Genomic DNA, 17,836 nt, shown 5'->3' on the forward strand with positions numbered 1-17,836 from the left:
TACACTGATGTAACCCACACTCCCTAATGAGATAAAGAATATTTGATTTTTTTTAATACTGCTGATCCTTGGTAGGCTATGTTTTGTGACAACATAGGTTTTGTATATGTATATATATATATATGTATATGTATATATATATTTTTTTTTTTTTTTGCGGTACGTGGGCCTCTCACAGTTGTGGCCTCTCCCGTTGCGGAGCACAGGCTCCAGACGCACAGGCTCAGCGGCCATGGCTCACGGGCCCAGCTGCTCCGCAGCATATGGGACCTTCCCGGACCGGGGCATGAACCCGTGTCCCCTGCATCGGCAGGCGGACTCTCAACCACTGCGCCACCAGGAAGCCCTTAAGAGTTTTTTTAATGCATTATATAAATTGATGGGATCAGTAGAATAAAAGGTGCATCTTCCATTCTCTGCAATGACGTTTTGTTTTAGTTGCCTTTTATTCATAACATTGATAATGTACTTTGAAATAAGTGGGTAGTTGGTTGAATTTAGTGTGGCTAAACATTCTTTTTTCCATCTATGCGCAAGAAAAAAAGAATCAACCAATATCCAGGCATTGCACATGGTCTCATTTAATCATTACAACAATCCTGTAAGTTGAGGTTTTATATAAAATGTGAGTCAAAATGGTTAATTTGCCTAGAGTCACACAGCTGATGTGTTATTTGAATAGATCTTACTGCCTCTTTCAGTGGTTCACAAACTTTGCTGCACATTGGAATCACTTAGAAAACTTAAAAATAAATATTGACACCTGCCTCCTAACCTCAGATATTTTGATTTAATTGATTTGAGGGTATGACTTTTAGTATTTCTTTTTTTTTTTTTTTGGCTGCCTCCTTCAGCTTCTGGGATCTTAGTTCCCCAATCAGGGATTGAACCCAGGCCCCCAGCAGTGGAAGCACAGAATCCTAGCCACTGATCACCAGGGAATTCCCACTTTTAGTATTTCTTAAGTGAACTCAGCTGAACTCACTAGGTGGTATGCAATTTACAAATGGAAATATGGCTGTACTAGTTGATTTAGCTTTGAATCCTGATATAAAGATACTACCATATCAAAATGCTGGTGTCTATTAATTTCACAGTAAAGCCTTGCTAATGTGGTGGACATTTGTCAGCATAAGTATTTATCAGTGGTGAATTGGCCTTTTGGAATTTCTTTTGGTTCTGACTTGCAGTTTTTGTACAGAAGTTTTTTTTATTAAAGGGAAACAAGATGGCGACAGTGACTAAGCATACATAGTACACATCATATGTTTTGTTTGTGCCATCTTTAAGTGTGCAATGGCAAGGTTTGCAAATTAACCTGAAATTGAGGCTGTCCTATATTTCAGGTTGTCTGGAAGCTGCTCTGAGTACTTATCTGTTACACTTCCTTACACTGCCAGATTATTCTGTACTTAAGGTGGCTTTTATGGCAAGGGGAGTGTGAGATCTGATTTAAAGCTGCCTTGTTGGAAAGTAGTAGCATGAAGTTTTTGTAAATTTTGTTTTAAGTTCCAAATTTTCCAAGTCTTTCAGTTATATTAGAAGTGTCTAATTGTCCTTGGTAACACTATAATGAAATTCTTAAAAGACTGGATTTTATACCTTTATGTAAATACCATTCTTTTCCTTTTCCATTCCTTTACTACCCTATTCACTATGTATTCACGTTAGGTTGTTTTGCTTTTGGCTCTTCTCACTTGATTGAAATTATTGTTACCACTAAGCTTCACTTGTTGAAATCGTAGTGTTCTCATTTTTGGACCTCCATAATATTAATACTTTGTATCCTTCTTAAGAAAGGGAGTGATGTTGGGTTTTTCTCTAAAAATTAAAGCTCTGTTGTTGGAGAGTGATAGTGAACTTTACAGTACCTGTACAGTACCTTCTAGAGAATTAGCAAACGTTTTTCATTCAGTCAACAAATACATATATTTGAGTGCCTACTACATACTGGGTGGGCAGTTTCAGATACTGGGCACATTTCAGTGAACAGACAAAAATTTTGTGAGGCTTACGTTCTTATTGAGCATCTGCCATGTACCTGACATGTATATAATTGTGAATTTGTCTCTTGCTGAAAATTAGGAGTAAAGATATCTAAATCTCCTGTAAGGACATGAACCTTCCCTTAACATCAAAGGGATAATATGAGTTTGAGCCCCAAACAGCATTCTGAACCATGCAGAGGTTGCCTTGATTGGAGAGGTCAGCAGGGACCCCATTATGTCTCCTTGTGAATCCTGCTTAGTCAGCATTTCTCAAACATCAACCATGCATAATTACCTACAGAGCTTGTTTAAAATGTAGGGTTTACTGTCTCACCCCCAGATTTGTTTGACCAGTACTGGAATGGGCCCCAAGAGTCTGTTTTTAACAAGTAACCTCAGATAATTTCTGCTAAAGACCGCAGAACCATGCTTTGGGAAATACTGTGTTGAGGTTTTGACACTCCATTGTACTGAGCAGTTGGGGGTAGTTAGTGATTATTTTGCTGAGAGGGCTCTGACTATTGTTGTCTTGGTTGTTGCCATTGCATAATTGTTGGGCAACTGCTTTTTGTAATGAAAGTAATCCTTTTGTTTGTGTAGTGCTTTTACAATCTCATAATTACTGTTGTATCTCTTGATAGGTATAATAGATAAGTTATATTAAGAATGTTTATCAGTGGAACTTCCCTGGTGGTCCAGGTTGGATCCCTGGTCAGGGAACTAGATCCCACATGCCCGCAACAAAAAATCCTGCACCCCGCAACTAAAGCACGCCACAACTAAAGATCCTGCACTCAGCAACGAAGATGCCGTGTGCTGCAAATAATTCCTGGTGCAGCCAAATAAATAAATAAATATATATTTATATATATATTTTGTTCTTTTAAAAAAAAAGGTTTATCAGTGAGCAAAAATGGCTTATGCCGGTAAGAAAATGGCAAAGCCAGAACTAGAACCTGGTTTTTTTTGGCTGCTGGTTCACTATTCTTTGCACTATATTGCATATACTGTGTGTTCAACCAGCTTCCCATTTTCAAATCCAACTTCTGGTTTACTGGGCCACTTTTTAATTGTCTAGTCACCAAAGGGCTTATTTTTATAAGTATATATTGCATAGTTCTATATTATTAGTTCAGGTTTACATAGAATTTAAATTTATGGATAGATATTCATGTGTTCATTCATTGCTTTTTTTCTTTCAGGTTAGATCGTTCCTTTATAATAGCTTGCGTTGCCTCTTCCATTTTTCCCCTTTCCTATATCTGCATTAACATTGCAAGCCCAGACTTTGTGTTCTTTCTTCTATTCTACTTTTAAAAGATTATATCAAACTTTGGAATTGTTTGTTTTCTTTTGTGTTCATTTGCTAATACAGAGAAATTTGAGTTAAAATTTTTTTAACCTAGAATCTATCTACTTAAGGATTTGCTAAGCAAATTAATTACTGTAGAATGTGGTGGGGGGAATGTTTCATCTAGCCAAAATTATTTGTTCTCTTAAATCTTTATATGTAAAACTGTCTTAATACAGGTGATTCCTATAGTGCAGAAAGCACCCTAAAGGAAACCTTTTGGTCTCTGAAGTGTACTAAGAGATATTTTGATTTCTGTTACTTTTTTGCTCTAACATTTTTTTAAGGTATTTATTTATTTATGCATGCATGCTGCACTGGGTCTTCGTTGCGGTGTGTGGGCACAGTAGTTGTGGCACGCAGGCTTAGTTGCCCCTCAGCACGTGGGATCTTAGTTCCCCCGACCACGGATCAAACCTGCGCCCCCTGCATTGGAAGGTGGATTCTTAACCACTGTGCCACCAGGGAAGTCCCTTGCTCTAACATTTTAATGTACGTTTTCTCATATTTCTCTTCTTAAGGAGTGGAGGTAAGTCATTTTAGCCTTGAGAATTTGAGATTTAAATTAGGAAGAAGGAAAAGGGGGCCCAGTTTTGTTTTGGCTGCCTCATGCGGCATGCAGGATCTTAGTTCCCCAACCAGGGATGGAACCCATGCTCCCTGCATTGGGAGTGCGAAGTCCTAAACACTTTAAAAGTAGGGTGGATGGTTATAGTTTTGGACATGTTGAGTTTAAGGCACAGCATATCCCAAGTTTAGCTCTTGTATAATTAAGTTAGCAGAAAATACAGACCTAATCCTAGGCCAGGGAACTAGGACTGGTGTTAGATCTGAGCAAGATCAGCATAGAAGTGATAGTGAAGAAAGGAAATTGAGAAGTGAGGACTGAACCCTGTGGTGGAAATTCATAGTTAATCAAGGCAAGAGGAGAGTTGGGATAATGGGGTGTTGCAGTTAAAGGAAGTCAGTTTTTAGGAGGAGGTAATAGCTATTCCAGAGAAAGAAAAGGAATGAGACTGTAAGGCTTTGGGCTTTGGCTGGAATAGAGCTCAGTATACAGTCATGCTTAGTAAGTCACTGTTGACTCAGTGATATGGCCTGAGGGCAGTCTGGTGAGGGAATAAGGATATAGAATTAAAGGATAGGCAGAGATCAGATTTTTGGAGTTCCTCATATATATATATATATATATATGAAACTTTGCTTTTTTTGGTGTGTAATTAGGGAGGGGCATTGGTTTTCATAGCAGAGAAACGACACCATGAAACTGTAGAGGAGTGACTGAAAGTAGGAGACTATGTAGAGAGGTTAACGGGCATTTTTCAAAGTTTAGCTCAGATACTAACTTTTCTAAGAAGCCTTCCCTTTTATCTTCTGAATAAATTGCTTGCTCCTGTGTGTTTGTTTTTGTTTTGCGGTACGCGGGCCTGTCACTGTTGTGGCCTCTCCCATTGCTGGAGCGCAGGCTCAGCGGCCATGGCTCACGGGCCCAGCCGCTCCAAGGCATGTGGAATCTTCCCGGACCGGGGCATGAACCCGTGTCCCCTGCATCGGCAGGCGGACTCTCAACCACTGCGCCACCAGGGAAGCCCTCCTCTGTGTTTTATATTTACTTTATTGTCGCTTTTATATTGTACTTGTCACTTATCTGTTCTTTTAGGTCTTATGCTGCTTATGGCATCCTTATCAGCAGTATCACACACATAGTAGGTCCTTAATAAGTGTTGACACAGAGACTGGAGGAGCAGATTTTGGTAAAAGATTGACAGTTTTATTGAGATAATTTACCTGTGTAAGCATCATCTACTTGAAGTGTGCAATTCAGTGGTTTTTACTATTTGTGCAGTTGTGCAACCATCACCATAATCCAATTTTAAAATGTTCATCACCCCCCCCCCCAAAAAAACCCACCTTGAACACATTAGCAATCACTCTCCATATCCCCCCAGGCCTAGATAGCTGCTAATCTACTTTATACATTTGCCTATTAGAAAAGATTTGGGGCTTCCCAGGTGGTGCAGTGGTTGAGAATCCTCCTGCCAGTGCAGGGGACACGGGTTCGAGCCCTGGTCTGGGACGATCCCACATGCCGTGGAGCAACTAAGCCCGTGCACCACAACTGCTGGAGCCTGCGTGCCTAGAGCCTGTGCTCCGCAACAAGAGAAGCCACCACAACGAGAAGCCCGCGCACTGCAATGAAGAGTAGCCCCTGCTCACCACAACTAGAGAAAGCCCGCGCACAGCAACGAAGACTCAACACAGCCAAAAATAAATAAATAAAAAGAAAAGATTTGATCAACCCTTTATAATTGGTATTGTGAAACTACAGGTATATTGTCCCATTTCCCAGTGGAATAGTATATTTTAATACTTGTATTCCTCTGGAGGTTCCAGTTCTCCACATACTGTCTTCCAGTACTACTATGACCAAGGCTAGAGAGAGCAGTGACAGCAAGGACCATTTGTGATCTTTGAAGTATAATTTTGGGTAGTATGATGAGAATGATAACCATTATACTGGGAACCAAGAACAAAAAATGAGAGTAAGATGGCAAATAGAAATTAGACTTTCAGCAAGTTAACTGTGAACAAGAAAATCGGATGATCTTGTCTTACTATGAACCAACTATGCTGGGTACTTTCAGTTTCTTGTGAATAACAAGCTTAATGCGTACTCCTAACCCCGACACACCTCTTTACCTGGCCGTCTTCCGTTTATGCTTCAAGAATCAACATACTTCTTAGTCAAGAAGCTTTTCCTAATGCCTCCCTCTGAAAGATCTATTGGGTCCCCATAATTTGTACCTTCTCACCATCAGTTTCTCTTTCATCATATGTGTTTGCCTACACAGACTGTGCTGTAAGCTATGAGAGCAAGAATTATTGGGTTTTGTCTTGTTAGCCACCATAAATATTGAAAGGGTAAATTAATAGGAGCTTTAGTACTACTAAGTATCAAAGCACATTTTTTTGCTTGTGGTTTTTTTTTTTTTTTTTTTTGCGGTACGCGGGCCTCTCACTGTTGTGGCCTCTCCCGTTTCGGAGCACAGGCTCCGGACACACAGGCTCAGCAGCCATGGCTCACGGGCCCAGCCGCTCTGCGGCATGTGGGATCTTCCCGGACCGGGGCGTGAACCCGTGTCCCCTGCATCGGCAGGCGGACTCTCAACCACTGTGCCACCAGGGAAGCCCTTTGTTTGTGTTTTTAAAATTTTCGGGTTAAGGAACATTTATGCATCTTTTAAGGCAGAGGGCAAGGAACAAGGGGACTGATGTGGATAGGATTTCTACAGCATAATTCAAAGATCTTAGGGATGATATTGTGAGTAAAGGATTAGTAGTAGCAGTTAGGAGGGTTAGGATGAAGAAGGAAAGCGAATCATCTTAGTTGACATTATTACTGCTGAGTGAAACACATATGATGCCCAAGTTTTAGATCTTATTCTGCAGTCTATTTACCTTAAAAATCTGTTTAGAACAGGGTTCTTAACTTGGTTCAGGGATTTACCCTCCACAAGGTCAGTGAATTGGATAGGAAAACAATTCCACCTTTATTTTCATGTACCTCTAACTGAACCTAGTTTTTCTTTTATAAACGTAGGCAACCAGTCCCCACTAGTTTTGGCAGTACCTATGGCTTTGTCACCAATAGAAATCACAGGTATTTTCATATTACATTATTGTTGCATGTAACTCAAAATAGTCTTTATATTTAAAATTATAGTACTAGTTAGACCTGCCTCTAAATTTATTTAATGCTTTAATATGGAGCATGTATATTACTATAGCAAGATTGATTTTAAAGTAATTTTATGGTAACTGAATTTCTCTAAAATTAGTTTTCTTTATAATGCTATATATTTTATTTTATGCATTTAAAATACTCTGAGAAGGGATCAGTAGGCCTCATAAGACTACCAAAAGTGGGGGATCCATGACAACAAAAAAGATTCAGAACACTCGGTGTAGAACTAGCACCTCCCACCCACCCACACAAGTTGTTTGGGCAAGTTCTTGGTTATTGTAGCTAAATACATTGATGCAGGATTGGTCTCTCAGTTGGTGGATTTCCAGTATTTATTTTCTTTTCCCTTTCTAGTCTTGTTCAATTTTAAATTACTTGTATGCTTATCAGTGCCCTCCCCAGGGGTGTGAGATTGTAAGGGTGGGGAAATTAGCCAATTAAAAAAGGTTTGGAAGACCTAGGAAAGTTCTGGGACAGGTTCAGTGAAGTAAAAGATAGAATTAATATCTAAAATTTCTTGAAATCATCACATTATCAGAATTATTACTCTGATCACCATACCCACAGCTAAAACTGTGGTTCTTTTCTTACTTAACGTCTAAATCAGTTTTTAGTATGGAGAAATCGGTCTAATCGGTATTTGTGTTTCTGGTTCTAGTTGCTTAATTCACCAGAAAACTTAGTGTCTGTTTTCTTTATTAAACCTGATTTTCCAGTTCCCTGCAGTAGCCAAATAGCAGCAATGAGTGTCTTTCTCTAGTTAAAATGCTCTGGATCCCAAACTATTTCAAAGGTATTTCTGCAAGTTGTAAATCCAAAGCATTATGAATAAAAATTTTGTGTTACTGACCTTATAAAATATGAATTGTGTTTTAAATGAAATTGCAAGAGGAGGAAATAGATTGATGGTCTTAATTTTTTTTTTTTTTTTTTTTTTTGGCTATATTTGGTCTTTGTTGCTGCATGTGGGCTTTCTCTAGTTGCGGTGAGCGGGGGCTGCTCTTCGTTGCAGCGCGTGGGCTTCTCATTGTGGTGGCTTCTCTTGTTGGGGAGCACGGGCTCTAGGCACAAGGGCTTCAGTAGTTGTGGCGCACGGGCTTAGTTGCTCCGCAGCATGTGGGATCTTACTGGACCAGGGCTCGAACCCGTGTCCCCTACCTTGGCAGGCAGATTCTGAACCACTGCGCCACCAGGGAAGCCTGGTCTTAAATTTTTGATGGCAAGAGAAAAGTTTAGTTCATTAAATTCTAGGTACCTAGGTATTCAAAGTAAAACGCAGGCCACAAATCTAAGGAGCAAATATGGGCAGAGAAGGAGAATGAGAGTTACACAGCAATCTTGTATACCAAGAGTTAATAGAAAATCAGGAGGTGACCCACATTTTAGTCCTGTGTCTAGTTCTTCAGAAGCGCCGAAGAGTTACATGAATCAAAATGTAGTCAAAGCTGTGCATCATAGTTCTGTTTTCATGATGAATGCCATTAATAAAATGGAGCTTAATAAGTACTAACAATTCTAGGTTAAAGGGTTACAGTGTCTTAAGACTCAAGTTCATAGATGCTTCCACCTTTCAGAAGTAATGAACTATTGAATGCAGTAGTTCATTACTTCTGAGGATTGGTGACTTTTGAGACTCAGGAATTTAAATTGAGAATTGAGGGCTTGTGTTGTGGTTGAGGGTCGCCTGCTGTTGAAGTCTGGTAATTTAGGAGGAGGGGGGAGAAGGAAGTGCCTTTCTTAACTGTTTTAAATGAATTGTTAACCCCAACACACTCATGCCAGAAACAGAACAAAAAGGGAAAAGAAGGCAACGTGGCATGATTACAATGAGAAGCAAGAAGAAAGATACAGGAAAAGATAAACAAGAATTGCCTTGTAGGTGACTTTTTTTGGCCCATGGTAATTTGGGTGCTGTTGAAGGATGGGAAGAAGAGCTATCTATAGTTTTTATAATATTATGAAAGGCAAAATTCTACTGTTAAGGATGGTGCACATAAATATTAATGTATAGGAACATTAAAAGGAATTCAGACTAAAGAGAGTAAGGTGGCTGGAACTGTTAGCAGTAGCAACCTAAAGGGGGAATTTGAGCTAGTTCTTAGAGTTGAGTGGGATTGTACTAGACCAGGTCCTTAATTTCTACCCTCGTACAAAGGAACATAAAAGTTGGATGATGATAATTTGGCAAGAGACTAAGTTTGAGATACACTGTCTTGAGAATGTAGATGCTATGAAAATGGGTATATTACAGCACTGATTCAGTGCTCATACTTTTAGTTCAGTGAAGACTCTGACAATAATCTAAAGATGGGAAGATAAATGGCATAGGAAAAGACATTTATCTGTTACGACTGTCACTTCTAAACTTTTATAATTATTTGACTTATTTGAATCAAAGATGAATAGATGCTTCCTGATGACTTTATACTTTCGGTACAGGTAGTATTTTTGTATTCCTTTTTTTGTTTTCCTCATCCGCCACATCAAGCATGCCCTAGCCTGGTAAAAACCTACCTCTAATACAGCTTTTTATTCTTTAATTCAGCAAATGTTACTGAGCATTTCCTGCATGTAAAGCATTGTGCTGGATGCTGGGAATATAGAGTTGTGAACAAGACATAAAATGGCTGCCCCTATTATACTAGGATTCTCCAAAGAAATAGAACCGATGGATCATATATACAGGCATACCTCAGAGTTATTATGGGTTCAGTTCCAGAATACCACAATAAAGCAAAGTCACACGAATTTTTTGGTTTCCCAGTGCATTAAAAATTATGTTTACACTATACTGTAGTCTGTTAGGTGTGCAATAGCATTATGTCTAAAAAAATTGTACCTACCTTAATTTACAAATACTTTATTGTCAAAAAGTGCTAACCATCATCTGCGCTTTCAGCGAGTGGTAACTTTTTGCAGTAACATCAAAAATAAAGATCACAGATCATCACCATAACAAATATAATAATAACGAAAATATAAAAATAATGAAAATGTAACAAAAACACAAAGTGAGCATATACTGTTGGAAAAATGGTGCTGATGGATTTGTTCAAGGCAGGGTTGCCACAGTTTGTAAAAACATGATACCTGCAAAGAGCAATAAAGCGAGATATATTTATAGGTAGACAGAAAGAGATTTATTATGAGGGATTTGCTCACACGATTATGGACGCTAAGAAGTCCCATGACCTGGAAGCAAACTAAATGCCCATTGACAGACGAATGGATAAAGAAGATGTGGTACATATATATATAATAGAATATTATTCAGCCACAAAAAGGAACAAAATTGGGTCATTTGTAGAGACGTGGATGGATCTAGAGACGTCATACAAAGTGAAGTAAGTCAGAAAGAGAAAAACAAATATCATATATTAACGCATATATGTGGAACCTAGAAAAATGGTACAGATGAACCGCTTTGCAGGGCAGAAATAGAGACACAGATGTAGAGAACAAACATGTGGACACCAAGGGGGTAAAGTGATGGTGGGGGGGGTGGTTGTGGGATGAATTGGGAGATTTTGACTGATGTATATACACTAATATGTATAAAATAGATAACTAATAAGAACCTGCTGTATAAAAAAATAAAATTAAAAAAAAAGGGAGTCCCATGACCTGTGGTCTATAAGCTGGAAGCCCAGGAAAACCAGCAGTGTAGTTCTGGATCAAGCCTAAAGGCCTGAGACCAGGGGAGCCAATGATTTACGTCCCAGTTTGAGTCCTAAGGTTTGAAAACCAGGAGCATGGATGTCCTAGAGCAGAAGATGGAAGATGAATGTTTCAGCTCTAGCAGAGGGAAATTTCTCTTCCTCTGCCTTTTTATTCTGTTCCCGTACCCCGCCTTAGGGAGGGTGATTTTCTTTACTTAGCCTGTCATTCAGATGCTAATCTCCTCTGGAGATACCTTCACATACTGTTTTACATTTTATCAGCTATTTCAGAATCCCTTAGCCCAGTTGGGTTGATGCATAAAATTAACTGTCACCAATCGAGTCAGGGGGGAAGACCTACGTTAAACAAATGTTCTTTTTTCTCTTGTTATTGTTACAGTCATAGGGATGGGCATATTTAGGTCCTTTAATCTGAACTGAGTATTTACGATAATTACACTGATTTACTATTCTTGGAAGTCCTTGGGTCTCATAGCAATACCTAAAATATTTCATTTCAGTCATTTTGTTTCTTTTCTAAGGTATTTCCATTTTCATTGAGATTTAATAGAGAAAAGAAACCTCTAGCTCCACATCTTCAGCTATAATATAACTCTTCTAATTGGTTCTCATGTCATTGTCACTCCTTCCCCTACTCCCCAGTTTCCATATTGCATACCGACAGCAAGGCCAACTCTTAATACTTATGTCCCATCCATACTCCACTGATAATTCCTCAGTTATCTATAGAATTTAAAGCACATTAGCCTGGTATTCAAGAGTCTATAATATAGCCCCAAACTATCAGTCACTTTGATTCGCCCCTTTATGCGAGCCCATGGTCTATTCTTGCCTCTGCCTAGCACACTTTTTTTTTTTTTTTTTTAATTAATTTACTTTTAGCTGTGTTGGGTCTTAATTGCTGCACACGGGGTTTCTCTAGTTGCGGTGAGCGGGGTCTACTCTTCATTGTGGTGTGCGGGCTTCTCATTGCAGTGGCTTCTCTTGCTGTGGAGCACGGGCCCTAGGCGCGCGGGCTTCAGTAGTTGTGGTTCGCAGGCTCTAGAGCGTAGACTCAGTAGTTGTGGCACACAGGCTTAGCTGCTCCATGGCATGTGGGGTCTTCCCGGACCAGGGCTCAAACCCGTGTTCCCTGCATTGGCAGGTGGATTGCCAACCACTGCGCCACCAGGGAAGCCCTTAGCATATCTTTTTCTACCTTATCTATCAAAATATTATCCCTCCTTCAGGATCTGACTAGTAACAGACCATTTTCACTAGGTTTCTTTGGACAGATGTAGTTCCCACGTTTGCTTTTTCTGAATTCTGTTAGCATTTTTTGGTCAGCCCTATTGACTTGTGCATGTATTATCTTAGGCTTGTGCTTTTTATCTGTTTCTTAATTTTTTAACTAGAATTAGTTTGGATATGGGTTTAGAGGAAGGAAATAAGATCAGAGAGATGGACCTTGCCTTCTCTTAGCATCTTCTTCAGACCTTAAGGTACCTTTTTTATGCTCTCAGTAAGAAATGATGGTTTTCTAAGTTGCGAGCTCATTCCTTGGCCTACTTCCTTGATTGGTCAGGCAACACTAAGTCTAAAGACATTGATTTGAAACAAACAAATAGTAAATGAGACCTTGCCCCCTCCCCTTTTTTTTTAGCTTTCATCCATTAAATTACTTGATTCTTCTGCATCTTTTGAAACTATTAGGAAGAATAAGGTCCAAATCAAACCAGTTTGTTTTTAATCTCATAAGTATCTGAGTTACCTACAGTGTGCACATTACTTTACCATAGTGTACTTAGTAGCAACACATTGCTGCTTATGTTGAAAAATGTCTAAAGATAAGACCTGAGTTTCTGGTTGAAGGCACCTAGAAAGTGGAGAATAGGAGTGAGGTTTTCATGTTTGTGGGTTTCAGATTGTCTGCAAACTTAAATGATCTCAGAGAATCAGCTTAGTGCTTGCTCGTTACCCACGTTCTATGAAGAGATAAGACAAACAGTAGGTTTTATCTTACAGGTGTAGAGAGAGAAACGCCAAAGTAACAGTACCTGAAGATTTGTATTGTCAAGGGGTTAGATCTTGGATATAGGCAGTAGTCAGTGGCTATAGGTATTCTGTGAAACGGGAGACCAATGTGGGATAGGCTACTTAAGGAAGATTTCTTTGGCAGCTGGGTATTAGGATGTTGCAATTGAAAATGGAGAGTTAGCAGCTTGCAGAATAAAAGTGGAAAACGTGGAGGTGAAGGTAGAAACTGAGTAAGTAGGATTTGGATAAGCAGAAGGCTGTTCCTGGCTCCTAATCTGTGTGTAATAATGTCGGGATGGGTTACATAGGTGGAAAGCACAGATGGGGAGGGCGTGAGATGTTAGATTTAGAGAAATAAGTTATATATTCCTTGAGATCAAAAGGAGGAATGAAAGAAACACCTGTCACTTAGGTTTAAAGAGTTATAATACCAATTTCTAAGCGGAAAGACCTAATTATTTTAGAAGTGCCGTAGTTGCACCATGGAGGAAAATGCCTTTGAATCATTTATGTTTTAGTTTTTTTAGGGATTGTCTTCTTGATATTGAGAATAGGGGCTGTGTCTTAAACTCATACACTTAAGCAATATGGAGAAAAATGCCTAATAACTTGTTTGGTTTTTTTTAAAAGTGTGTTTCTGAATTCATCTAATGCCCCCTTGTTTCTAATTATTATGAGAGTATTCTGTTAAAGACTTACTTTACATATGACTTCCCACAAAGTGCTTTATGAAATTGTGTGATTGCATGAAGATGTGAAGTATGAATTTGTGCCTTTGACATATCAAGTTTGTAGTTTGGATCGGATGGTTGTAAAATTCACTTTATTGTAATTTTGTTAGGGAGCCATTGGTACAAATTTGTTGATGTAGACATGAGATGTAGTCTTATGAGAGTTGATTTGTGCTTTCTCTTTTGCCTTTGATTTTTAGTGACTTCCCATAACTGCCTTAGCTCTTTCTGGATTTGGTGTTTTTTTTATAGAGTCATTTATTTTTCTTTAAAACCTAGATAAATTAGGTTTTTTTGTGGTACGTGGGCCTCTCACTGTTGTGGCCTCTCCCATTGCGGAGCACAGGCTCCGGACGTGCAGGCTCAGCGGCCATGGCTCACAGGCCCAGCTACTCTGCGGCATGTGGGATCTTCCCGGACCGGGGCACTAACCCGTGTCCCCTGCATCGGCAGGCGGACTCTCAACCACTGCGCCACGAGGGAAGCCCCAATAAATTAGATTTTTATATTAAAAATCTGCCATGTTCTTAGTATTGGATGTTTATAATGGCAAGGACTGGTTTTGAAGTTTCTGACAGCTTCCTAGCACAGATTTGCCTCTGCCGTTAAGTAAAGAAAGAAGAAATAAAAGAAGGAAAACAAAACAGGAATCAGGAAAGGAGAACATAAGCTATTCACTTTGTTCCTCACTTATCTTTTTTTAAAAAACAAATATTTATTTATTTGGCTGTGTCGGGTCTTACTTGTGGCACGTGGGATCTTTCATCGTGGTGAGTGGACTCTTCATTTCTGCTCACGGGCTTCTTTCTCTCTATTTGTGGTGCAAGGGCTCAGTAGTTGTGGCACACGGGCTCAATAGTTGTGGCAAGCAGGCTTAGTTGCCCCGTGGCGTGTGGGATCTTAGTTCCCCAACCAGGGATCCAAACCCATGTCCCCTGCATTGGAAGGCAGATTCTTAAACCCACCACTGTGAGCTTTTCTTTCAAGTGTTGTAAATGTTGGAATGTATGTGAATGGTGTTGAATTCCTATATGGAAAATAAAGGATTGAAAAGAGATAATTGCAGCAGCTTTGAACATAGTTTTAGGTACAATAAGGGCAGATCAACTCTGCCATTAGCAGATTGGTACATCTGTTGCGTTTCTTAGGCTAGTGAGCACAATCTCTGTAAGGTTAAGCAGAAACTTTCCCCATCAGGCTACCTTTTTCTGCAAAGACATGTGAAAATGAATTCCTTTGTGTGTTCGATGGTAGTTATTCGTGTATCATGTTTGCGAAGTAGTAGTCCTTGGGAACAGCTGAAGCAAAAGGGTAGGAAGGAATGTGAGCTTTTTAAGCCTAGTCACCTTACGATCTTTTACATAAGATTCTAGGGAGCGTATTCATTGGATCTGAATATGAGACCATGCTTAAGTAGCTGGTTTTGCATTTTCTAGAAAAATATAGTTATTAAGATACTAAATCCCCATTCTCTAGTTTCAGTCTTAATTTTCTTTTATAACAGAATAACAGAGCAAAATTTTAAAAAAGAAATAACATTAAAAACACTAAACAGGGGACTTCCTTGGTGGCGCAGTGGTTAAGAATCCGCCTGCCAATGAAGGCGACATGGGTTCGATCCCTGCTCCAGGAAAATCCCACATGCTGCGGAGCAACTAAGCCCATGTGCCACAACTGCTGCGCCTGTGCTCTAGAGCTCGCGAGCCTCAACTACTGAAGCCCGTGTGCCTAGAGCCTGTGCTCCACAAGAGCAACCACCACGAGAAGCCCGCACACCACAACGAAGTGTAGCCCCCCCCCCCCCCCCCCGCTCGCTGCAACTAGAGAAAGCCCACGTGCAGCAATGAAGACCCAACGCAGCCAAAAATAAATAAATAAATAAAATTATAAAGCAAACCAAAAACACTGAACAGTTTTCCACTAAACTGATACTCATTAATGCCTTTGACACAGATTTTTTTAAGCCTTTTTTCCCTGTTTTGAATATTTTTAAAACATAAACTTCTCAAATGGTAAATCCAGGTATCATTTCTTATTAGCGTTAACAAAGAAATCACTCCAGTCTAGCTTTAAAATAACTTCCTCGTTTTTTTTTTTAACATTTTAAATAATGGCAAAATGCCTTTTTTTTTTCTTTTTTTGGGCTGTGCCACATGGCATAAAAGATCTTAGTTCCCTGACCAGCAGTCGAACCCGTGCCCCCTGCAGTGGAAGCACGGAGCCCCAACCAACCACTGGACCTCCAGGGATGTCCCTCGAGCAAAATTCATAATCTAGATAAGTTTGAAATAAAGATGGTAGTGCTTATTTTCAGGAAATTACCCTTACCAGACTCACAGGCACATAGAAACTTGAAATCATTTATTGCAGTGATTTCCAGTTCTTGTAGTCTCTGAAATTAGCAGTTGATATTCCTAGAGTTATTGGGGGCAAATTGTATATCCACAGTAATATAGCAACGGATAATTAAAGCATGATTCTTCCAGTAAAAAGCAAATGTCATCTTTGTGGTAATATGATTGTTTTCTGTGATTGGGAACTAAGCAAAAATGTGACTCCTTATTAATACAACCTGGTAGGAAATGGAACATGAGTTACAGTAAAAGGGATCTTTGCTTTCTGAAACGTTTTGGAATGACTAGTAGAATCTCCTTCATTTCTTCAGTTAAAAAGTAAGACCAGGTGAGGTTAAGAAACTTGCCCATTGTCTCAGGAATCAGTGGTGGATGGATATAGAATTCAGCTGCCCTGGTTAAGAGGAATGTTAAGGCTGCCACACAAGTACTGACTTAATTGGACAATGGGTTGCTTGACAGGAAAAAATCTCTTTACCTTGTGTTGGGCAATGTAGTCAGTCAGTGAGTTCATCAACTGAATAGTGGAAAACTTAAGCCTAAATAAAACCTAACCAGAGAGGAAAAACTATCTTATTCAAATTTTTTAAAATTTGGTGATGTTAAGTGATAGCTTTTTATAATGCCCTCCCTTTTCCCCCTTTCATTTTATTAGGTGGTATGGTCAGGAAAAAGACTACAATGTGCTAGTCATGGATCTTCTTGGGCCCAGCCTCGAAGACCTCTTCAATTTCTGTTCAAGAAGGTTCACAATGAAAACTGTACTTATGTTAGCTGACCAGGTATGTGAAACTTTTATGAGAATAAAAACTAAGAAATACTACTGTTTACCACTACTTAACTATAATTTAAATGTGTGTAAACCAGAGAATTATTGTCCCGTGTATCACTGTTTAACGTTTGGATAAGCAAAAAAAGATCCATAGTAAGGTATAGTCATTCAAGTGTATTACTCTAATATGACTTGTAGATGTTTTCCCATGGGTATAGGACAAAAACGGACTATACTAGTTTATTACACCTGTAGACTAGGAGTTTTCAAGCTGCGCCCATCAGATAGAGTGTATTTGTTTTAGTGTTGAATGTAGCAGGTTTCCTTATAAGATTTTGTTTGAAGAAAGGATTTGGAGTGTTTGTATATAAATATAGATAAATATGTATATATTGAAATTTTGTTTAAATTAAGCAAATTGAATGCTATGTATTATGTGTTGAATCCTTATGAAAGGTGTATTTTTGAGGAAAATAAGGTACTGAAGTAATTTAAGGAATAATTTTTGACCAGGTAGATGCTCTTGAAGTAAAGGATTCTCGGCCATTGGTAATAGTTAAGCAAAACCAGGGAAATTTTTATGTCATGAATTAGATTTATTCATTGGCTGGAGATTAGATGAAATTGTTTTAAAGCCAAAGATTAGATTTTTTTGAACTAAAGGAAATAAAAAAGAAAATTAGTTTTAAAGAATTTTAAGATGGGGAATAATAGGGTCAGGAACAAGCCTTGAGGAAACAGATAATATGGTCAAAGATAATAGGTAAATGTCAAGGAATTTATGATTAAAACCTCTTAATATGACATGTGAATGAATCTTAATAAGAGTTTGTATTCTGTAGGCTCAGTAACACATAGGCATTCATACAGTGAACATTTATTCGGGGACTGCCATTGTACTTAACACTGGGATGTACAAAGAAGAATAAGAACTAGTCTCTTCCCTCTAGGAGCGTAGAGTTTAGTGGAGAAAAATGGAAGGGTTCTGTCATAGAAGTCTATATATTGGATACACTAGTAACATCAGAGAAAGAATGTAATTTAGGAAAGGGGGTTGCAGGAAAGCATTTGTTTAAGAAGGAAACAGCTGAGTCTTGCCCCATAGATGACAGGCAACACTTGAAGTAGTCTGTAGTATGTGCTATTAATTTGTCTTTTGCCCCACATTTCCCCTGTGAGTTAATACTCATAGTTTAATT

General features: G+C 39.0%; 1 protein-coding gene across 8 annotated transcripts in view; it reads left to right on the forward strand.

The window, feature by feature from the left end:
* Positions 1–17,836, forward strand: part of CSNK1A1 (casein kinase 1 alpha 1) — a 50,238-nt gene that overhangs the window by 6,526 nt on the left and 25,876 nt on the right. For all 8 annotated transcript variants that reach the window (XR_004349345.1, XR_004349346.1, XR_004349347.1 and 5 more), the window contains exon 3: positions 16,521–16,647. Coding sequence is in view for 5 of the 8 variants with exons in the window: in XM_032628182.1 (XP_032484073.1) it covers positions 16,521–16,647 (127 nt within the window). In the remaining 3 variants the exon portion in view is untranslated. The remainder of the gene's footprint in view (positions 1–16,520; positions 16,648–17,836) is intronic.

Source organism: Phocoena sinus, chromosome 3 (assembly GCF_008692025.1).
Source record: "Phocoena sinus isolate mPhoSin1 chromosome 3, mPhoSin1.pri, whole genome shotgun sequence".
Taxonomy (NCBI): Eukaryota; Metazoa; Chordata; class Mammalia; order Artiodactyla; family Phocoenidae; genus Phocoena; species Phocoena sinus.